This window comes from Ranitomeya imitator, chromosome 4 (assembly GCF_032444005.1).
Source record: "Ranitomeya imitator isolate aRanImi1 chromosome 4, aRanImi1.pri, whole genome shotgun sequence".
Taxonomy (NCBI): domain Eukaryota; kingdom Metazoa; phylum Chordata; class Amphibia; order Anura; family Dendrobatidae; genus Ranitomeya; species Ranitomeya imitator.
In genome coordinates, this window is record NC_091285.1 from 6,856,444 (window position 1) to 6,879,309 (window position 22,866).

Here is a 22,866-nt window from a genome sequence, read left to right on the forward strand (position 1 = left end):
GTGCTATGCCTCCCCTTGATCAGCTCATCTTGGGACTGATTGTGGGTATGTGTTGGATGTATCAGAAGTTTATGAAAATCCCAACTTACAGGATGCTTGCCCCTGGAGGTCCCAGGCGGTAGATATTGTCATGTTTCCTAGTGCAATTTTTAGCTTTTTTTTTTTTTTTGTATCAAACAAGCCGGGATAGCATCATCCTTCCGACTCTTATTCAGTTGGAGGGGTTAGAATGGCCTTACAGTGAGGAAGTGAATGTGTTCTGTTCATCCCTTCGCTACTATGCTGAAAATATGGATCTACGTGAACACCATTATTCATGTCAACACACCGGAGACAATGTCTAGCTGTAATTGTCCAGTTTTTTTCTTTGAAGAGAGGAAGGGTATTTCCCTGCCTCTGCGTGAACAAATCTGTCTTGCTGTCTCCTCCAAGCATTTCTGTGCTGTAATTACCTGGTCACTGCAGGAGGTCCCTGTTTCAAAGGAGGTTGAGTATTAGATCGCTTCCCGTGTTTTATTTAGTTTTGAGGAGAACATGACTTCTCCTTGCCCTGCAACAAACAAACGCCTCATCTTAAGCTTACGTATCTGAGGTCCAATAACTCCTTCCTTTATCTTTGCTTCACTCAACCTTGGAAATGTCAGTGAGATACTAGAAAGCTTTTGCATTTTTATCCATTTACAAAGTTCTTCATTAGGCGCCATTTGCTATACAATAATAGTAACAAAATCTTGTGTGGGTGCTGGATGCCGGACGTTTTTTACTCTTTCCTGGCTGAAGTGAAGGTCGGAGAGGCCGGTCTCTCTTTATTGTAGTGATATTCTCCCACTCACATGGGAAGCAGCAGGACTTTACCCATCCTGGAGACCAAGTAGGAGGGCAATCACCTTTACGTCAACACTGAAGGGCCACAAATGTTCATGGTTCAGGCACCTTACTCTGCTGTTTACCTCTTATATCGGCTCCTACAGGTCTTCTGCTATGTTTGGAGGACAGGCACGCAGGGTCATTGATCAGTTGTTGTTTGCTAATATGTTGCTTACCTGTTGTACAAGTACATGTAGCTTGTTGACCTGCAAAACCGTGGAGGATGAACTTTGCAGATTGATTAAATACTCAGAGTTAATCTCATCCCACCTTCCCCCTCTCCTGTGGATGATGGCCCGAACCTCAAATGTGGGTATAAAAAGGATCTGTATCCTGCAAAAAGACTTTACAGAACAGCCAAGGTATCATTGCCCCATCAAGAGGATTAGAGACTTGACGTTCTACAGGCTGCCAGCTTAAGGACCACGGCCCTAGCTGGAAAAATAGATTTGCTCAATTGACCATCACTGAACCTATGGAGACGTTTGGGGAAACTTAGGTTGGGATCCTCCGGTCACCTGGCCCCATGGAGACATTCGGAGAAGCCAGGTTGGAACCGTCCAGTCACCTGGTCACGTGCCTCACTGGACAGTCAGCTTCCTAAGCTTGTCGTTATCTCTTCTCACTGGATGCCTGACAAAAGCGGGGTACCACTGGTGGGGGTAGTCGACCCTGGAAGCCCCGAAGTGACAGCTACTCTAATCCTGGTGAGTCCGCAGAAGGATGAGGCGCTGTAATGTGCACCATCTTGGGTATCTGCTAGGACTGAAATAGCATTTGGTTGTCTGTTGGCTTTCCCCAGATCATCAGGGCTGCAAAAGGCATAGAAACCATGAAACCACTGGGTAAGACGTCGACATTTTTGATCGCTCTAAGATAAAATACTGAAGGTTCAATAGACTAATAGATGATGTAATAGACGAGCTACTGGCAGTGTAGTTTTTCTATAAGCCTGCATCACTGCTGCAGCCAAAGCATTGAGCCTGGAGCGGACCTGGGGAGGGTGATTACCTGCCGCGTTTGATGGGCATTTTGGGGTCTACTTTTTTCTCCAGTCTTAACTATATTTGCTCATCTTCAGTCGCTGAAGTCTGTCCCCTCTATTGTCTGAGACTGGTCACACAGACTATAGTTTGCGGTCTGTAACCATGGCGACACATTGCTCTGCACTGCAGCTGTGTACACGGTGGTTGAGACTGGGTAGTTAGATCAGTTGGTGGCAGCCCGTCCTGTCCCTTACATTGTGCTGTTGGCTTGTAGCGTCTCGTTTGTGACCAGGGGCTTTAGCTGGGGTCTTGTGGGACCTTTCGTCTTGGGCAAAGTGGCTAATTAGAGCCACACCTCACTCTCGTAGCATCCCTCTTTGTGCGATGTCGCTGCCCTCCCATTTTGCGACAGCAACCCTTATCCCCGCACCCCAACCTGATTTGCAGCAGCGTTTCTTTGCCTCCTCCCATTGTTTGGCAGCTCCTCCCCCTCTTCACCCTCCCCTGGATTTGGCGGTGGCTCCTCCCCTTCTTTGCCTTCCCCCACGGGTTTAGCAGCGGATCCTTCTCTTCACATTCCCTCCTCTTGGCCCTCCCCCTGTTTGGTGGTGGCTCCTCTTCCTCTCTTCGCCCTTTCTTTTCTTTATTTTTTTTTTTTTATATAGCGCTAACATATTCTGCAGCGCTTTACAAGTTGCACACATTATCATCACTGTCCCCGTTGGGGACATATCAGTATGTCTTTGCAATGTGGGAGGAAACCGGAGTACCCGGAGGAAACCCACGAAAACACGGAGAGAACATACAAACTCTTTGCAGATGTTGTCCTTGGTGGGGTTTGAACCCAGGACTCCAGCGCTGCAAGGCTGCTGTGCTAACCACTGCGCCACCGTGCTGCCCTCCCCCCCCTCTCTTTGCCTTCCCCTGGTTTGGTGGTGGCTCCTCCTCTTTGCCCTCCCCTGGTTTGGCGGTGGCTCCACCCCCTCTCTTCACCCTCCCCGGTTTGGCAGTGGCTCCTCCCCCTCTTTGCCCTCCTCTCTTCGCCCTCCCCCAGTTTGTCGGTGGCTCCTCCTCCTCTGCCCTCCCCCGGTTTGGCGGCTCCTCTTTGCCCTCCCTCGGTTTGGCGTTGGTTCCTCCTCTCTTCGCCCTCCACCGGGTTTGGCAGTGGCTCCTCCCCCTCTTTGCCCTCCTCTCTTCGCCCTCCCCCAGTTTGTCGGTGGCTCCTCCTCCTCTGCCCTCCCCCGGTTTGGCGGTGGCTCCTCTTTGCCCTCCCTCGGTTTGGCGTTGGTTCCTCCTCTCTTCGCCCTCCACCGGGTTTGGCAGTGGCTCCTCCTCCTCTCGTCGCCCTCCACCGGGTTTGGCGGTGGCTGCTCCTCCTCTTCCCTCCCCCTGTTTGGCGTTGGCTCGTCTCGTCGCCCTCCACTGGGTTTGGCGGTGGCTCCTCCTCCTCTTCCCTCCCCCTGTTTGGCGGTGGCTCCTCTTTGCCCTCCCCAGTTTGGCGGTGGCTCCTCCCCCTCTTTGCCCTCCCCTGGGGTTGGCGGTGGCTCCTCCCCCTCTTTGCCCTCCCCTGAGTTTGGCGGTGGCTCCTCCCCCTCTTTGCCCTCCCCTGAGTTTGGCGGTGGCTCCTCCCCCTCTTTGCCCTCCCCTGAGTTTGGCGGTGGCTCCTCCCCCTCTTTGCCCTCCCCTGAGTTTGGCGGTGGCTCCCCCCTCTTTGCCCTCCCCTGAGTTTGGCGGTGGCTCCCCCCTCTTTGCCCTCCCCTGGGGTTGGCGGTGGCTCCCCCCTCTTTGCCCTCCCCTGGGGTTGGCGGTGGCTCCTCCCCCTCTTTGCCCTCCCCAGAGTTTGGTGGTGGCTCCTCCCCCTCTTTGCCCTCCCCAGAGTTTGGCGTTGGCTCCTCCCCCTTTGCCCTCCCCAGAGTTTGGCGGTGGCTCCTCCTCCTCTTCCCTCCTCTGGTTTGGCGGTGGCTCCTCCCCCTCTTTGCCCTCCCCAGAGTTTGGCGGTGGCTCCTCCCCCTCTTCCCTCCCCCGGGTTTGGCATCGGCTCTGATTCAGTCTATTTGTTAGGATCCATGATTGGCCTGCGGAGCAGTCGGCGCGGTGCAGTTCTTGGACAGTGTTGCTCGTCCTTGTGAGGAGCTGCTGCTGGTGCAGGGCGGGCGGTTACCAGCTGTGCTTCTATTAACTCCTCACTTGTAGGGAGATTGCCTCTCTAGTGCCACCTATGGGTGCAGCTCGTCAGCGGGTGGATGCATTATTATGGCAGAGGTCTTGCAGTACCTGAGACGGGGATGTCTGTTCCACTTTTCTCCGGACACATTTATTTTCTGCTGTCCTCCCCCATTTCTTGCTGTGAATGTTTTGACCTCTGTGAAGCTGGAGGAGAGACAAGGAGACTGGATTTTTTTTTTTTTTTTTTCAGCCACTTCCAGCTGAAACCAGTTTGAGGCGGTTTCCAGAGGAGTATTAATGGGGACGGGCAGAGATTGCAATGTGTGAAGCTCGGATACCACCAAGCATCCCAAAAATGCAGATGCCCAGGAACATGTGCACCCCCAGACCAAGGAGGAAGGTGGACCGGACCATAACATTTAGGATAAAATGGAGGGGGGTGACATGGGAAAACTTAAGTAGTGCAATGACTGCAAGATCGGGACCGGTTCCCGACCCACACACTGATTTTTAAGAAGTCTGGATCCACTTTTGCTTACAATGGCACAAAATTGGATCCAGTCACATTCACTGCGTCCACCAATCCTGTGGCACGATGCCGGCCCAAAGACCAGATGTGCCACATCAGATTGGTAAGCGCAGCTATGGATGTGAGTGGAATCCTGTAATCCTCCCGCAGCTTCACTCCCGCTGAGTGATCCGGTGACTCGCGGCCTCACGTTTACAATGGTGACAACTCGCGGGCGGCACTTCTAAATCATGCAGAGCAGGAGGATGTAAGGTCCGATCCTGCAGGTTCTGCTTGTTCAGCTTGGGGCATCTGTTGCAGATACTGTTCTTGGTTGTTTTTTTTTTTTCCTCCAGGAGAGTTCTGTAAATTATTTGGTGCCCGCTGAAAATGGACCCAGCCCTCTTCTGACAGTCCACCTATTACTTGCTGGCCTCCACCATTTCCCTCTGGCTGTTGTCCACAGTTTCCCCCTAGCTTCCACCACCCCTTCCTCTAGCTGCTGTCCACAGTTTCCCCCTGGCTTCCACCTCCTCTTCCTCCTTTGGCTGCTGTCCTCCATTTCCCCCTGGCATCCACCATTTCCCCCTGGCATCCACCATTTCCGCCTGGCTTCCACCTTTTCTTCCTTCTCTGGCTGCTTTCCACCATGTAGTGAAATATGTATAGGTATGAATGTGTGACTAGCAGTAATTTAACATCCGTCCTGAGACTGTAGGTCTCACAAATGTCACAACAAATGTTATCCTGAGAAGGCAGTCTATGGTCTCCAATCTCGCCAGGAGGTCTTCCTGAGAACCAGGAAGAAGGGGAAACATTTCACACCTTCTAGCTGTTTTGAAGAGAGATGTCAATTACAGCCAGACACGATCTATCTGTGAGAACTTACACAGAGAATTTAAGAGGATATAATATATTCATTGGTGGAGTGTTCACGGTCCAGTCACAAACAAGCAATTATAAATATTAACCTGAGAGGCAGGTCTAGAAATTTGACCTCTAGGGTGACTATATAAATTAGACCTACACACAAAGGGGGGGGGGGTTCACAGATTGAGGGGCAGCCAAGCTGATGTGTTCCAGTCCATATTCGTTCCCACCCCCTCTCAGGGAGCAGGAAGCCGACTACAAAGTTAGATATTTCTGTAAGTTTTCTCCCATTTATTTTTATAACTGTTTTGCATTATTTGTATGTCTTTATATTACCATATTTTATACCCTTTTTTATTGTAAGCACTGTACCTTTTTGTATTAAAGCATAAAACTTTAACAAGTTGAACCTTGTATCTTCTAAAGAATCCATAGCCTTAAACTGTGTGAGCCTTATGAGTGGTAGACATTAATAGTATTAATATTTCCAGGACTCATCGCCCATGTGTTCGGTGAGTGGTGGCAGCGTGTATTAGCGGGTGTGTGGCTTGGGTCGGGGTGTGATTTATGCTCCCATTACAGCATAGGACAGAGGTTGAATGCTGGACTGAGAGAGGGGAGATTAACCCTTGCAGGCACAACCCCAGTGCACTTGACACACCATATCCCCCTGGCTTCCACCTCTTCTTCCTCCTCTGGCTGCTTTCCACGGTTTCCCCTTGGCTTCCACCTCTTCTTCCTCCTCTGGCTGCTTTCCACGGTTTCCCCTTGGCTTCCACCTCTTCTTCCTCCTCTGGCTGCTTTCCACGGTTTCCCCTTGGCTTCCACCTCCTCTTCCTTCTCTGGCTGCTTTCCACGGTTTCCCCTTGGCTTCCACCTCTGGCTGTTGCCCACCTTTTACCCCATATCTGCTTTCCTGTACAGACCATAAACCAGCAGGGGGTGCTGGGAATTGTCAGCTCTGCAGCTTAATATTTGGTGTCTGCTTGTTTTTTCTTGTGTGAAGGGGACGGCTCGCCCCTTTTGCTGATCTGCTCGCTTCCCATCAGTGATATTGGTGGCCATGTGTGTGAGGTACGTGGCTCTCCCCAGAGAAGCGGCTCTGCTCACGTCCTCTGTCTGCCTTGTCTCTTGCAGTGGGAATCATCCGGTGTCCCCTGTGCAGCCAGGAATGTGTGGAGAGGGACATCATCGAAAACATTTTTGTACGAGACACCACAGAAGTCCCGAGCAGCACTGTGGAGAAGCCCAGCCAGGTGAGTCCCACTAGAGCAGCACTGCAGCTGTGGCACGTCTCCTGGCTGCAGATAGAGGCTCCTCCAGAGCTGTACTCGCTATTCTGCGGTTACATCATGTCTTCTCCAGAGTTGTAGTATGCTGGTTTGCTGTTGGCCTTCGGGGCCCCGTCTTGGCAGCTGCGCCTTCCGTCTGGTTGCTGATCGAGTTGCGCGACTCATTATTTCTTCCCCTTGCAGCAAGTGTGTACGAGCTGTGAGGACAACGCGGAGGCGCGCGGCTTCTGTGTGGAGTGCGTGGAGTGGCTGTGTAAGAACTGCGTGCAGGCGCATCAGCGGGTGAAGTTCACCAAGGACCACACGGTCCGGCAGAAGGAGGAGGTGCCACATGGTAAGTGCTCGCCCTCGTACGGGGGCGCGGTGGTGGTGGGGGGTATTCATGACATGCTGCGCGGTTTTTATATTTTATTCCTCACCCCTCCCCCAGCTGTCGGAGCGAACAGTCAGCGCCCCGTCTTCTGCCCGTTCCATAAGAAAGAGCAGCTGAAGCTGTACTGCGAGACCTGCGACACTCTGACCTGCAGGGACTGCCAGCTGCAGGAGCACAAGGAGCACAGGTACGACACCCCCCATGCTTTACACCGCAGGCTGCACCCAAAGCATTGGAGCAAGGTGTTAGGTAGTAGGGTAAATGCTGCCATGACTGGTACGAAGCTGTGAGGTGTCTGCTGCCTTTTCTTAGGTACCAGTTTATAGAAGAAGCTTTCCAGAGCCAGAAGGTGATTATCGATTCCCTGATCACGAAGCTGATGGACAGGAACAAGAGCATCAAGTTCACCGGAGACCAGATCCAAAGCAGGTGCGTTACAGGGGCCGGGGGAACCTCCAGCAACACGGGGGCTGCGCTGCAGAGTGGGGTCAGGTCCTCGGCTCGTGGTCTCGTCTCCATAGTGAGTTCCCAGCCACCTGTGCCGCTCTCCATGTAATTAGATGATATTTCAGCCCTGACCTCTTCCTGCAGAGACTCCGGCCCCAGACAATTGCTTCATGTCTTCTTCTTCCTCAGAATCCTTGATGTAAACCAGAACCAGAAGCAGGTGGAGCAAGATATCAAGGTGGCCATATTTACCCTGATGGTGGAGATCAACAAGCAAGGAAAGGCCCTGCTCCACCAGCTGGAGGTAAAGGCTTCATCCTGCCGCCCCACGTAATGGCTGAGTCACTGTGTATACATTATATTATTCTGTATTATACCCCAGAGCTGCACTCACTATTCTGCTGGTGCAGTCACTGTGTACATACATTACTGATCATGAGTTACATCCTGTATTATACCCCAGAGCTGCACTCACTATTCTGCTGGTGCAGTCACTGTGTACATACATTACATTACTGACCCTGAGTTACCTGCTGTATTATACCCCAGAGCTGCACTCACTGTTCTGCTGGTGCAGCCACTGTGTACATACATTACTGATCCTGAGTTACATCCTGTATTATACTCCAGAGCTGCACTCACTATTCTGCTGGTGTAGTCACTGTGCACATACATTACATTACTGATCCTGAGTTACATCCTGTATTGTACCCCAGAGCTGCACTCACTATTCTGCTGGTGCAGTCACTGTGTACATACATTACATTACTGATCCTGAGTTACATCTTGTATTCTACTCCAGAGCTGCACTCACTATTCTGCTGGTGCAGTCACTGTGTACATACATTACATTACTGATCCTGAGTTACGTCCTGTATTATACTCCAGAGCTGCACTCACTATTCTGCTGGTGCAGTTACTGTGTACATACATTACATTACTGATCCGGAGTTATATCCTGTATTATACTCCAGAGCTACACTCACTATTCTGCTGGTGCAGTCACTGTGTACATACATTACATTACTGATCCTGAGTTACATCCTGTATTATACCCCAGAGCTGCACTCACTATTCTGCTGGTGCAGTCACTGTGTACATACATTACTGATCCTGAGTTACATCCTGTATTATACCCCAGAGCTGCACTCACTATTCTGCTGGTGCAGTCACTGTGTACATACATGTCACGGATCCCACTCCGTGCTGCCACTAATTCGTCACGTATCCGCTCTCAGCACGTGACTTGGGGTTGTGCCTGCAAGGGTTAATCTATCTCTCCCCTCTCAGTCCCAGCATTCAACCTCTGTCCTATGCTGTAATGGGAGCATAAATCACACACCGACCCAGGCCACACACCCGCTCATACGCGCTGCCACCACTCATCGAACACACGGCAATGAGTCCTGGGAATATTAATACTAATATTGTCTACCACTCATAAGGCTCACGCACCTTAGGCTATAGATTCGATAGAACATTCAAGGTTCAACTTAAAGTTTTATACTTTCATACAAAAAGGTTCAGTGCTTACAGTAAGTAAAAGGTATAAAAATATGATAAAAATACATACAACTTGTGAAAAACAGTGTAAAATAAACAGGAGAAAACTTACAGAAATCATCTAACTTGGTAGTCTGCTTTCTGCTCCCTGAGGGGGGGGGGGTGAATATGGAGTTGGTGGAACAAATCAGCTTCTCAAGCTGCCCTCACATGTGAACACGATTCTAGATATATAGGTCTGATTTATAGCTTTGGTCCAGAGGTCTGATTTCTAGACCAGCCCCTCAGGTTTTTGATTGGACCACGGCCCATGTGTGTGTATATAAAAAAATATAGATAGATAGATAGATATTAGATAGATATAGATATATAGATATCTATATCTATCTAATATATAAAGGTGTATGTGTGTATGTCCGGGATTGGCATCTGCACCGTTGCAGCTACAGCCACAAAATTTTGCACAGTCACACGTCTGGACCCTGAGAGCGTCATAGGCTATGTTGTGAGGCGAAATTTTAACTCCGCGCTTTCCAATTCACCAAACAATTTTGTCCCTATCTACATAATGGGGAAAAAATGAAAGGAAAAGTGTTGGAGGCAAATTGACAGCTGCCAGATGTGAACAAGGGGGACCTTAAAGAATGAGAGCGATGGCGCCAAAGAGTGTACACCGTACAGTTGCTAAGGTGGGGCCCCGACATGGGATACTCACCACACACGGGGATATGAACACACACAAAATGCGCCACACACTACCACGTGCTTGAACACATAGACCACCCTCAGCACACATTTCACCACACATACACCAACCTCGCCACATAAAAGTCGAAACACAAAAGTCGCCGCTCAAAACTCACCACGCGCAAAACTCGCCACATGCAAAAACTAGGCTCACGCAAAACTCGCCACAAGTGCAAAACTCACCTCATGGAAAACTCGCCACACGCAAAACTTGCACACGAGGAAAAATTGCCACATGCACAAAAGTTGCAACACATGCAAAAGTTGCCTCACACAAAACTTGCACATACTCAAAGGCACCAGACATAAAACTCACCACGCGCAAAACTCGCCATGCGCAAAACTTGCTGCACACAACTTGCTACACTAACCTGTCACATGCAACTCGACACACAAAAAGTTGCTACACGCATGTTGCCACACAACTCGTCTCACAAAAGTCGCTACATGCATGTCGCCACACACAACTCAACACACACAACTTGACAGACGAAACTCGCCCTAAAACACACACAAGTCTGGTATTAGCCTTCAAAAAAAAAAATCTGATTAATAAGCAGACAAACTACAAGAGCAACAAATGTACCATATAGGAAATACGGCAGCTGTCAGTCACATGACCTGTCTATTATGTGTATGTGTGAGCTAATATATACTGCCAGGGGGAGGGCTTCCTGTTGGCTGGGGATATATCAGGCTGCCAATTTATCTTACAAATACTGAGGTAAAAAGACTGACCAAATAACGTGTGAATGCGGTCTAATACAGGAGGAGATGACACAGGTATATACTATATACAGGAGAGATGACACACAGGTATTTACTATATACAGGAGAGATGACACACAGGTATTTACTATATACAGGAGGAGATGACATACAGGTATATACTATATACAGGAGGAGATGACATACAGGTATATACTATATACAGGAGATGACACACAGGTATATACTATATACAGGAGCAGATTACCTACAGGTATATACTATATACAGGAGGAGATGACATACAGGTATATGCTATATACAGGAGAGATGACACACAGGTATTTACTATATAGAGGAGGAGATGACATACAGGTACATACTATATACAGGAGGAGATGACATACAGGTATATACTATATACAGGAGGAGATGACACACAGGTATATACTATATACAGGAGGAGATGACCTACAGGTATATACTATATACAGGAGGAGATGACATACAGGTATATAGTATATACAGGAGGAGATTACACACAGATATATACTATATACAGGGGAGATGACACACAGGTATATACTATATACAGGAGGAGATGACATACAGGTATATACTATATATAGAAGGAGATGACATACAGGTATATACTATATATAGGAGATGATGACATACAGGTATATACTATATACAGGGGAGATGACACACAGCAGGTATATACTATATACAGGTGAGATGACATACAGGTATATACTATATACAGGAGATGACATACAGGTGTATACTATATATAAGGGAGATGACAAACATGTATATACTGAGGTGAAAATGAGAGGTGTGAGGTAAAAATGAAAAGGTGTGATTGCAAAATGAGAGGAGTGAGGGAAAATAGTGTAGTGATCGGAAAATGACAGATGTGAGGTCGAAATGACAAGTGTTAGGGGGGAATGAGAGGAGTGAGGGGGAAAATGAGAGGCGTGATGGGAAAATGAGACGTGAGGTGCTATAACTAACCACAGATATTTACTATGCCCAGGCAACGCCGGGCTCTTCAGCTAGTGTGTGTGTGTGTGTATGGATATAGATATAGATACACACACCACACACACCACACACACCACACACACCACACACACCACACACACCACACACACCACACACACCACACACACACACACACACACACACACACTCACACTTCACCACCCTGTACCACCCTGTATTATACTATGTATAAATAAAATTATTATTATTACTCCAGAACTGCACTCGCTATTCTGCTGGTGCAGTCACTGTGTACATACATTACATTACTGATCCTGAGTTACATCCTGTATTATACTCCAGAGCTGCACTCGCTATTCTGCTGGTGCAGTAACTGTGTACATACATTACTGATCCTGAGTTACCTCCTGTATTATACTCCAGAGCTGCACTCACTATTCTGCTGGTGCAGTCACTGTGTACATACATTACTGATCCTGAGTTACATCCTGTATTATACCTCAGAGCTGCACTCGCTATTCTGCTGGTGCAGTCACTGTGTACATACATTACATTACTGATCCTGAGTTACATCCTGTATTATACTCCAGAGCTGCACTCGCTATTCTGCTGGTGCAGTAACTGTGTACATACATTACTGATCCTGAGTTACCTCCTGTATTATACTCCAGAGCTGCACTCACTATTCTGCTGGTGCAGTCACTGTGTACATACATTACTGATCCTGAGTTACCTCCTGTATTATACCCCAGAGCTGCACTCACTATTCTGCTGGTGCAGTAACTGTGTACATACATTACTGATCCTGAGTTACATCCTGTATTATACTCCAGAGCTGCACTCACTATTCTGCTGGTGCAGTCACTGTGTACATACATTACTGATCCTGAGTTACATCCTGTATTATACCTCAGAGCTGCACTCGCTATTCTGCTGGTGCAGTCACTGTGTACATACATTACTGATCCTGAGTTACATCCTGTATTATACCTCAGAGCTGCACTCACTATTCTGCTGGTGTAGTCACTGTGTACATACATTACATTACTGATCCTGAGTTACCTCCTGTATTATACCCCAGAGCTGCACTCGCTATTCTGCTGGTGCAGTCACTGTGTACATACACTACTGATCCTCAGTTACATACAGTATTATTATTATAATTTTGCTCCAGAGCTGCACTCACTATTCTGCTGGTGCAGGCACTGTGTACATACATTACTGATCCTCAGTTACATCCTGTATTATACCCCAGAGCTGCACTCACTATTCTGCTGGTGCAGTCACTGTGTACATACATTACATTACTGATCCTGAGTTACATCCTGTATTAAACTCCAGAGCTGCACTCACTATTCTGCTGGTGCAGTCACTGTGCACATACACTACTGATCCTCAGTTACATACAGTATTACTATTATAATTTTGCTCCAGAGCTGCACTCCACCAGTGACCGCCCAGTCTGTTACCCTTTTCCTATGAATGAGTTTGACTTTAGCTTCTTTCTCAGTCTTTGACCAAGGAACGGAGGATGAAGCTCCTAAAGCAGCAGAGTGAGGCAGACTGCTACTCCAAGCAGCTGGAGCACGTTATCTATTTCTCCAAGTGGGCGTTGTCCAGCGGCAGCAGTACTGCGCTCCTGTTCAGCAAGCGGCTGGTGAGTTTGGGTCGCAGTGGGGCTTTTATTGATCTGGGCCTTCCCATTGGCTGAAGTGTAAGACCCATAGACAACGCTACGCAGTTTCGGAGCTGATCTTGGGTGTTTGAAGCTTGTAGTAATTCTGATATTCCACACTCAGATCACTCATCGACTCCAGCACTTGCTGCACGCCCGCTGCGACTTCACAATCATAAGAACCAAGGTTCAATTTCTGTGTGATGCAAACTCCTGGGCACAACGCATCTTCAACCTAGGTAACTTTAAACTGACTGTGCCTGGCTGGTGCTGCGTGGAGGGGACGGACTGTGCCTGGCTGGTGCTGCGTGGAGGGGAAGGACTGTGCCTGGCTGGTGCTGCGTGGAGGGGAAGGACTGTGCCTGGCTGGTGCTGCGTGGAGGGGACGGACTGTGCCTGGCTGGTGCTGCGTGGAGGGAAGACGGGCTGTGCCTGGCTGGTGCTGCGTGGAGGGAAGACGGGCTGTGCCTGGCTGGTGCTGCGTGGAGGGAAGACGGGCTGTGCCTGGCTGGTGCTGCGTGGAGGGAAGACGGGCTGTGCCTGGCTGGTGCTGCGTGGAGGGAAGACGGGCTGTGCCTGGCTGGTGCTGCGTGGAGGGAAGACGGGCTGTGCCTGGCTGGTGCTGCGTGGAGGGAAGACGGGCTGTGCCTGGCTGGTGCTGCGTGGAGGGAAGACGGGCTGTGCCTGGCTGGTGCTGCGTGGAGGGAAGACGGGCTGTGCCTGGCTGGTGCTGCGTGGAGGGAAGACGGGCTGTGCCTGGCTGGTGCTGCGTGGAGGGAAGACGGGCTGTGCCTGGCTGGTGCTGCGTGGAGGGAAGACGGGCTGTGCCTGGCTGGTGCTGCGTGGAGGGAAGACGGGCTGTGCCTGGCTGGTGCTGCGTGGAGGGAAGACGGGCTGTGCCTGGCTGGTGCTGCGTGGAGGGAAGACGGGCTGTGCCTGGCTGGTGCTGCGTGGAGGGAAGACGGGCTGTGCCTGGCTGGTGCTGCGTGGAGGGAAGACGGGCTGTGCCTGGCTGGTGCTGCGTGGAGGGAAGACGGGCTGTGCCTGGCTGGTGCTGCGTGGAGGGAAGACGGGCTGTGCCTGGCTGGTGCTGCGTGGAGGGAAGACGGGCTGTGCCTGGCTGGTGCTGCGTGGAGGGAAGACGGGCTGTGCCTCGCTGGTGCTGCGTGGAGGGAAGACGGGCTGTGCCTCGCTGGTGCAGTGTGGAGGGGCGCGGGCTGTGGCTGGCTGGTGCTGCGTGGAGGGGCGCGGGCTGTGGCTGGCTGGTGCTGCGTGGAGGGGCGCGGGCTGTGGCTCGCTGGTGCTGCGTGGAGGGGCGCGGACTGTGGCTCGCTGGTGCTGCGTGGAGGGGCGCGGACTGTGGCTCGCTGGTGCTGCGTGGAGGGGCGCGGACTGTGCCTGGCTGGTGCAGTGTGGAGGGGACGGTCTGTGAATGAGCAGTGATGTTGGGGGGCACCGAATGTGCACTGCTAGTTGTTTGGGGGCCTGGGCGGTATGGCTGCTTTACCTTCCTCCACTCTTGCAGGTTCTCTGGTTGTTGAAGATGGGGAGTCGGCTCAGCAGACGCCTCCTGTGGAGGGCCACAATACTCAGGGGAACCCACCCGGCCACCAGGTATCCAAATTTCCATCTCAGATCAACCTGGCGCAGCTCCGCCTGCAGCACATGCACCAGCAGCTCCTTGCCCAGCGGCAGCAGGTGCAGCGACGTATGAATACCAATGCACCACCTCAACCCATGATGGTAAATAATCCAAGAGTCCAGGGGCCCGGCCCCCAGCAGCAGCAGCCGCCACCGCAGGCTCATATCCAGGTACGACTGTAATGTTTTGTGTACGCAGCTCCCACGCAGAGCTGTCTGTGGTCTGACACTGCGCTCTTCTCATTCTGCACTTCCTCCATCAGGGGCAACGATTTGTGACTGTCCAGAACGTCAATCCGAGGGCCAATGGCGTGGCGATGAGCGGCCAGCCTCCCCGCTACCCACAGCCTGCCCCCGAGCTTCACAACCTTCCCAGGAGAGGCGCGGGGTCCAACCTGGTGAGGCTGCCCTACATAGCGCAGAACGCCATGAAGCAGGTACGAGCCCGCACCGTCCTGTCAGCGGGGCCCGACACCAATATATCTCCTTTAAAATGTGAAATCGCCCCCTTTTTTTTTTTTTTTACTTTCCGACTATTTTTCTGTTTTTCGGCACATATACCTACAATTGAATTGGGCGATGGAAAAATTATTCCGAGCACTTAGGTGTGGCGGGAGGAAATAAGCTGATTGGCTATTAACGGGTTAAGAGCTGGATCTCTGCAGGACGTGATCAGTACTCACTTAATGCAGCAGACGAGCATCGCCGCTCAATTACAGCAAGCGGAGCTGTCGGGGCGTCGCGGTGCGGGCTTTGCTGTCGTGGCGTCTCGGTGCGGGCTTTGCTGTCTGGGTGTCGCGGTGCTGGCTTTGCTGTCTGGGTGTCGCGGTGCGGGCTTCGCTGTCGTGGCGGTGCAGGCTTCGCTGTCGTGGCGGTGCAGGCTTCGCTGTCTGGTCGTCGCGGTGCAGGCTTCGCTGTCTGGGTGTCGCGGTGCTGGCTTTGCTGTTTGGGTGTCGCGGTGCAGGCTTTGCTGTCTGGGTGTCGCGGTGCGGGCTTTGCTGTCTGGGTGTCGCGGTGCTGGCTTTGCTGTCTGGGTGTCGCGGTGCGGGCTTCGCCGTCGTGGCGGTGCAGGCTTCGCTGTCGTGGCGGTGCAGGCTTCGCTGTCTGGTCGTCGCGGTGCAGGCTTCGCTGTCTGGGTGTCGCGGTGCTGGCTTTGCTGTTTGGGTGTCGCGGTGCAGGCTTTGCTGTCTGGGTGTCGCGGTGCGGGCTTTGCTGTCTGGGTGTCGCGGTGCGGGCTTCGCTGTCTGGGTGTCGCGGTGCGGGCTTCGCTGTTGGGGCGCCGTGGTGCGGGCTTCGCTGACGGGGCGCCGCGAGCTTCGCTGTCTGGTCGTCGCGGTGCAGGCTTCGCTGTCTGGGTGTCGCGGTGCTGGCTTTGCTGTTTGGGTGTCGCGGTGCAGGCTTTGCTGTCTGGGTGTCGCGGTGCAGGCTTCGCTGTCTGGGTGTCGCGGTGCAGGCTTTGCTGTCTGGGTGTCGCGGTGCGGGCTTTGCTGTCTGGGTGTCGCGGTGCTGGCTTTGCTGTCTGGGTGTCGCGGTGCGGGCTTCGCCGTCGTGGCGGTGCAGGCTTCGCTGTCTGGTCGTCGCGGTGCAGGCTTCGCTGTCTGGGTGTCGCGGTGCTGGCTTTGCTGTTTGGGTGTCGCGGTGCAGGCTTTGCTGTCTGGGTGTCGCGGTGCGGGCTTTGCTGTCTGGGTGTCGCGGTGCTGGCTTTGCTGTCTGGGTGTCGCGGTGCGGGCTTCGCCGTCGTGGCGGTGCAGGCTTCGCTGTCGTGGCGGTGCAGGCTTCGCTGTCTGGGTGTCGCGGTGCAGGCTTCGCTGTCTGGGTGTCGCGGTGCTGGCTTTGCTGTTTGGGTGTCGCGGTGCAGGCTTTGCTGTCTGGGTGTCGCGGTGCGGGCTTTGCTGTCTGGGTGTCGCGGTGCGGGCTTCGCTGTCTGGGTGTCGCGGTGCGGGCTTCGCTGTTGGGGCGCCGTGGTGCGGGCTTCGCTGACGGGGCGCCGCGAGCTTCGCTGTCTGGTCGTCGCGGTGCAGGCTTCGCTGTCTGGGTGTCGCGGTGCGGGCTTCGCCGTCGTGGCGGTGCAGGCTTCGCTGTCTGGGTGTCGCGGTGCTGGCTTTGCTGTTTGGGTGTCGCGGTGCAGGCTTTGCTGTCTGGGTGTCGCGGTGCGGGCTTTGCTGTCTGGGTGTCGCGGTGCGGGCTTCGCTGTCTGGGTGTCGCGGTGCGGGCTTCGCTGTTGGGGCGCCGTGGTGCGGGCTTCGCTGACGGGGCGCCGCGAGCTTCGCTGTCTGGTCGTCGCGGTGCAGGCTTCGCTGTCTGGGTGTCGCGGTGCGGGCTTTGCTGTCTGGGTGTCGCGGTGCGGGCTTTGCTGTCTGGGTGTCGCGGTGCGGGCTTTGCTGTCTGGGTGTCGCGGTGCGGGCTTTGCTGTCTGGGTGTCGCGGTGCGGGCTTCGCTGTTGGGGCGCCGTGGTGCGGGCTTCGCTGACGGGGCGCCGCGAGCTTCGCTGTCTGGGCGTCGCGGTGCGGGCTTTGCTGTCTGGGCGTCGCGGTGCGGGCTTTGCTGTCTGGGCGTCGCGGTGCGGGCTTCGCTGTCTAGGGGGCCCCGGTGCGGGCTTTGCAGTTTGGGTGTCGCGGTGCGGGCTTTGCTGTTTGGGTGCCGCGGTGCGGGCTTTGCTGTCTGGGCGTCGCGGTGCGGGCTTTGCTGTTTGGGTGCCGCGGTGCGGGCTTTGCAGTTTGGGTGTCGCGGTGCGGGCTTCGCTGTCTGGGCGTCGCGGTGCGGGCTTTGCTGTCTGGGCGTCGCGGTGCGGGCTTCGCTGTCTAGGGGGCCCCGGTGCGGGCTTTGCTGTACGGGTGTCGCGGTGCGGGCTTCGCTGTCTGGGCGTCGCGGTGCGGGTTTCGCTGTCGGGACGTCGCGGTGCGGGCTTTGGTGTCGCGGTGCGGGCTTTGCTGTCGGGGCATCGCGGTGCGGGCTTTGCTTTCTGGGTGCCGCGGTGCGGGCTTTGCTGTCGGGGCATCGCGGTGCGGGCTTAGCTGTCGGGGCGTCGCGGTGCGGGCTTAGCTGTCGGGGCGTCGCGGTGCGGGCTTTGCTGTCGGGGTGTCGCGGTGCTGGCTTCGCTGTCTGGGTGTCGCGGTGCGGGCTTTGCTGTCTGGGTGTCGCGGTGCGGGCTTTGCTGTCTGGGTGTCGCGGTGCGGGCTTCGCTGTTGGGGCGCCGTGGTGTGGGCTTCGCTGACGGGGCGCCGCGGGCTTCGCTGTCTGGGCGTCGCGGTGCGGGCTTCGCTGTCTAGGGGGCCCCGGTGCGGGCTTTGCAGTTTGGGTGTCGCGGTGCGGGCTTCGCTGTCTGGGCGTCGCGGTGCGGGCTTTGCTGTTTGGGTGCCGCGGTGCGGGCTTTGCAGTTTGGGTGTCGCGGTGCGGGCTTCGCTGTCTGGGCGTCGCGGTGCGGGCTTTGCTGTCTGGGCGTCGCGGTGCGGGCTTCGCTGTCTAAGGGGCCCCGGTGCGGGCTTTGCTGTTCGGGTGTCGCGGTGCGGGCTTTGCTGTCTGGGCGTCGCGGTGCGGGCTTCGCTGTCGGGATGCCGCGGTGCGGGCTTCGCTGTCTGGGCGTCGCGGTGCGGGCTTCGCTGTCTGGGCGTCGCGGGCTTCGCTGTCGGGACGTCGCGGTGCGGGCTTTGCTGTCGCGGTGCGGGCTTTGCTGTCGGGGCGTCGCGGTGCGGGCTTAGCTGTCGGGGCGTCGCGGTGCGGGCTTTGCTGTTTGGGTGCCGCGGTGCGGGCTTTGCAGTTTGGGTGTCGCGGTGCGGGCTTCGCTGTCTGGGCGTCGCGGTGCGGGCTTTGCTGTCTGGGCGTCGCGGTGCGGGCTTCGCTGTCTAAGGGGCCCCGGTGCGGGCTTTGCTGTTCGGGTGTCGCGGTGCGGGCTTTGCTGTCTGGGCGTCGCGGTGCGGGCTTCGCTGTCGGGATGCCGCGGTGCGGGCTTCGCTGTCTGGGCGTCGCGGTGCGGGCTTCGCTGTCTGGGCGTCGCGGGCTTCGCTGTCGGGACGTCGCGGTGCGGGCTTTGGTGTCGCGGTGCGGGCTTTGCTGTCGGGGCGTCGCGGTGCGGGCTTAGCTGTCGGGGCGTCGCGGTGCGGGCTTTGCTGTTTGGGTGCCGCGGTGCGGGCTTTGCAGTTTGGGTGTCGCGGTGCGGGCTTCGCTGTCTGGGCGTCGCGGTGCGGGCTTTGCTGTCTGGGCGTCGCGGTGCGGGCTTCGCTGTCTAAGGGGCCCCGGTGCGGGCTTTGCTGTTCGGGTGTCGCGGTGCGGGCTTTGCTGTCTGGGCGTCGCGGTGCGGGCTTCGCTGTCGGGATGCCGCGGTACGGGCTTCGCTGTCTGGGCGTCGCGGTGCGGGCTTCGCTGTCTGGGCGTCGCGGGCTTCGCTGTTGGGACGTCGCGGTGCGGGCTTTGGTGTCGCGGTGCGGGCTTTGCTGTCGGGGCATCGCGGTGCGGGCTTAGCTGTCGGGGCGTCGCAGTGCGGGCTTAGCTGTCGGGGCGTCGCGGTGCGGGCTTTGCTGTCGGGGTGTCGCGGTGCGGGCTTTGCTGTCGGGGCATCGCGGTGCGGGCTTTGCTTTCTGGGTGCCGCGGTGCGGGCTTTGCTTTCTGGGTGCCGCGGTGCTGGCTTCGCTCTCTGGGCGTCGTGGTGCGGGCTTTGCTGTCTGGGTGCCGCGGTGCGGGCTTTGCTGTCGGGGTGTCGCGGTGCGGGCTTCGCTGTCTGGGCGTCGCGGTGCGGGCTTTGCTGTCGGGGCATCGCGGTGCGGGCTTTGCTTTCTGGGTGCCGCGGTGCGGGCTTTGCTTTCTGGGTGCCGCGGTGCGGGCTTTGCTTTCTGGGTGCCGCGGTGCTGGCTTCGCTCTCTGGGCGTCGTGGTGCGGGCTTTGCTGTCTGGGTGCCGCGGTGCGGGCTTTGCTGTCGGGGCGTCGCGGTGCGGGCTTTGCTGTCTGGGCGTCGCGGTGCGGGCTTTGCTGTCTGGGTGCCGCGGTGCGGGCTTTTGCTGTCGGGACGCCGCGGTGCGGGCTTTGCTGTTCGGGTGTCGCGGTGCGGGCTTCGCTGTCTGGGCGTCGCGGTGCGGGCTTCGCTGTCGGGACGTCGCGGTGCGGGCTTTGGTGTCTCGGTGCGGGCTTTGCTGTCGGGGCATTGCGTTGCGGGCTTAGCTGTCGGGGCGTCGCGGTGCGGGCTTAGCTGTCGGGGCGTCGCGGTGCGGGCTTTGCTGTCGGGGTGTCGCGGTGCTGGCTTCGCTGTCGGGGCGTCGCGGTGCGGGCTTTGCTGTCGGGGCGTCGCAGGCTTTGCTGTCTGGGTGCCGCGGTGCGGGCTTTGCTGTCGGGGTGTCGCGGTGCGGGCTTCGCTGTCTGGGCGTCGCGGTGCGGGCTTTGCTGTCTGGGCGCCGCGGTGCGGGCTTTTGCTGTCGGGGTGTCGCGGTGCGGGCTTTGCTGTTCGGGTGTCGCGGTGCGGGCTTCGCTGTCTGGGCGTCGCGGTGCGGGCTTCGCTGTCGGGACGTCGCGGTGCGGGCTTTGGTGTCTCGGTGCGGGCTTTGCTGTCGGGGCATTGCGGTGCGGGCTTAGCTGTCGGGGCGTCGCGGTGCGGGCTTAGCTGTCTGGGTGCCGCGGTGCGGGCTTTGCTGTCGGGGTGTCGCGGTGCGGGCTTCGCTGTCTGGGCGTCGCGGTGCGGGCTTTGCTGTCTGGGCGCCGCGGTGCGGGCTTTTGCTGTCGGGACGCCGCGGTGCGGGCTTCGCTGTCGGGACGCCACAGTGCCGCATCAAAAATTTTAAATGCTTCGTCTGGTGGCCGTCACTGCAGCGCTCGGTCCTAACCGTCCGCGTCTCTCCAGTGGCAGGTCACTGGAAACCAGACCCTCCCCAACCCGGCCGCCGCCGGCAGCTACACTCCGTCCAGTCCCACCATCACCAGCGGCGATGGGAAAGGCCTGCCCTCGCCCATCATGGAGTTGTTGTCTTCTGCAGCGAATTCCTTCAACCTCCCTCCCCTGCCTGATGTGAGTGCGGCTCCAGAGCTCCCGTCATTGCCGACCCCGGGGGGCGTTCAGTGCTGCGCTAGGACTCCAGAGCTGCGCTCACTGAATGCTTCCTTTCTCTTCCAGATCGACAGCACCGACCACATGACGCTGGACAAGCTGATGCGTAAAGACATCGCCATGGAGAGCCACCAGCACCGCATGGCGTCACACCGCACGGTCCAGTCTCCCAACTCCTCGGTGCCGTCTCCGTTGGGTACGGGAGCACACGGCTTATAATCCGATTTAACCCTTTACTTTCGGTTATAATGAATAATATAATGATGGACTCTTCCCACCACCAGGCTCCATGGCCGGCATTCACCCGCCGATCCGCATATCCAGTGTGGGCAGTCGCGAAAGGTAAGTGCATGTTTCCTGGGTTTGTGTAGTGCCCTGCAGCACAGAGTATGTCAGGAGAGGACGCTGCTGATTTGGGATAGAAGAATGGGAATTACTTGGCATCGCTGCATCTCCCCAGCTGCACAGAGTATTTCAGGAGTAGACTAATACTATTTTTTTCGGAGACATTTACCCCTTTTCCCCGGGTCCTCTGCTCCGTTTTGCAGCACAGGGTCGTTCAGCAAACCGAGCGGAGGCGCCGACTCCACACACAAAGTCCCGATCGTCCGACTGGAGCCGATCAAAATCAAATCTGAGAACAGCGTGGACAGCGAAACGCTCGAGTACCCAGTGGTGGTGGTGAAACAGGGCAACCGGCGCCAGCAGCGTCCCCGCAACGTAAGTGACGGCCGCCTCTGCTGGGGGCCGTGGGCAGCAGTGTTCTCCTGGACTACTACTCCCATCCTCACACATCTGTTCCTTCTTACAGCCAGACTACTCGACGAGCATCCTAACTTCCATGCTGCTCGATAGAAACGGTAATCGCACCACCAAGCTTGACGCGGGGCCGCGGCGCGACACGCCGGACAGCACCGGCGACCGCCACGTGGTACAGGAGGGCTCGCTGTCGGGATCCACCGACTGGATGTCTCAGAACCACGTGACAGAGAGCGGCGGCAAAGAGGACGACCCCAACGAGGACTGGTGCGCGGTCTGCCAGAACGGGGGCGAGCTGCTCTGCTGCGAGAAGTGCCCCAAAGTTTTCCATCTCTCCTGCCACGTGCCGACGCTGATGAACTTCCCCAGGTCAGGAACCTCCTGCCGTCCATCGGCCTTCTCATCATGGGAAACATTGCACCACCACTTGCTGTCAGCGAATGCGGAAACTTGTGCTAATACTCACAGCTGAGGGTTTGCTACAATGCGTCAGTGTAATCCTCTATGAGCAGGCACATTGGAAACGCATCTATCCTTGATTCCAGGCTGTTGGTTCGTAGCTGCACTGACACATTGTAACGAACCGTCAGTTACTGTAAACGATAAATCTCACTGAAAGCAAGCAGAGGTATAAAACCCTCCAGAACTGACTGTTAGCGGGTGTGAGAGCTGATAGTTTGCTGCAGTGTGCCAGTAACTTCATGCCTGACTGCTCTTTCAGCGGTGAGTGGTTCTGCACCTTCTGCCGGGATCTTTCCAAGCCAGAAGTGGAATATGACTGTGACGACCCTGCCCTGGCAGAGAAGAGGAAGCTCGGGGGTGTGACCGTCATGGCGCCGATGGATCAGAGAGTAAGTGTCCGTCTGGGGAGCCCTTGTCTTGGGTCGCGGACGTGGGATTAACGCCTGTGTCCCCCGTTGTCTGCAGAAGTGCGAGAGGATCCTGCTGTACCTCTTCTGTCACGAGATGAGTCTGCCCTTCCAAGAACCTGTCCCACTCACGGTAAGGGGGTGTACTTGGCGTCTGCGCGTGGCTGATAACAGAGAGCAATAGACAGCAGCAATGACGCATTTCGCTCTTTCAGGTGCCTGATTATTACAGAATAATAAAGAATCCGATGGATTTGTCGCACATAAAGCGGAAGCTGCAGCCGAGCGGAGCACTGCACTACTCGCGGGCGGACGAATTTGTCAGCGACATCCGGCTGATCTTCAGGAACTGCGCAGAGTTCAACGAGGTGAGAGGATTCGTGGTCACATCCAGAGCTGCACTCCGGGCGCACCGCTGC

At 55.5% G+C, this 22,866-nt stretch overlaps 1 protein-coding gene across 4 annotated transcripts in view; it reads left to right on the plus strand.

The window, feature by feature from the left end:
• TRIM24 (tripartite motif containing 24) overlaps positions 1–22,866 on the plus strand; it is a 38,812-nt gene that overhangs the window by 13,748 nt on the left and 2,198 nt on the right. The window contains exons 2-18 of one of the 4 annotated variants that reach the window (XM_069762830.1): positions 6,535–6,653; positions 6,873–7,023; positions 7,120–7,249; positions 7,375–7,491; positions 7,699–7,813; positions 12,986–13,132; positions 13,275–13,389; positions 14,676–14,962; positions 15,055–15,228; positions 20,616–20,780; positions 20,886–21,015; positions 21,104–21,161; positions 21,368–21,539; positions 21,631–21,947; positions 22,300–22,429; positions 22,506–22,580; positions 22,663–22,815. In XM_069762830.1, coding sequence (XP_069618931.1) covers positions 6,535–6,653; positions 6,873–7,023; positions 7,120–7,249; positions 7,375–7,491; positions 7,699–7,813; positions 12,986–13,132; positions 13,275–13,389; positions 14,676–14,962; positions 15,055–15,228; positions 20,616–20,780; positions 20,886–21,015; positions 21,104–21,161; positions 21,368–21,539; positions 21,631–21,947; positions 22,300–22,429; positions 22,506–22,580; positions 22,663–22,815 — 2,555 coding nt within the window. The remainder of the gene's footprint in view (positions 1–6,534; positions 6,654–6,872; positions 7,024–7,119; positions 7,250–7,374; positions 7,492–7,698; positions 7,814–12,985; positions 13,133–13,274; positions 13,390–14,675; positions 14,963–15,054; positions 15,229–20,615; positions 20,781–20,885; positions 21,016–21,103; positions 21,162–21,367; positions 21,540–21,630; positions 21,948–22,299; positions 22,430–22,505; positions 22,581–22,662; positions 22,816–22,866) is intronic. The other 3 variants (XM_069762831.1, XM_069762832.1, XM_069762833.1) reach the window with 3 other exon arrangements.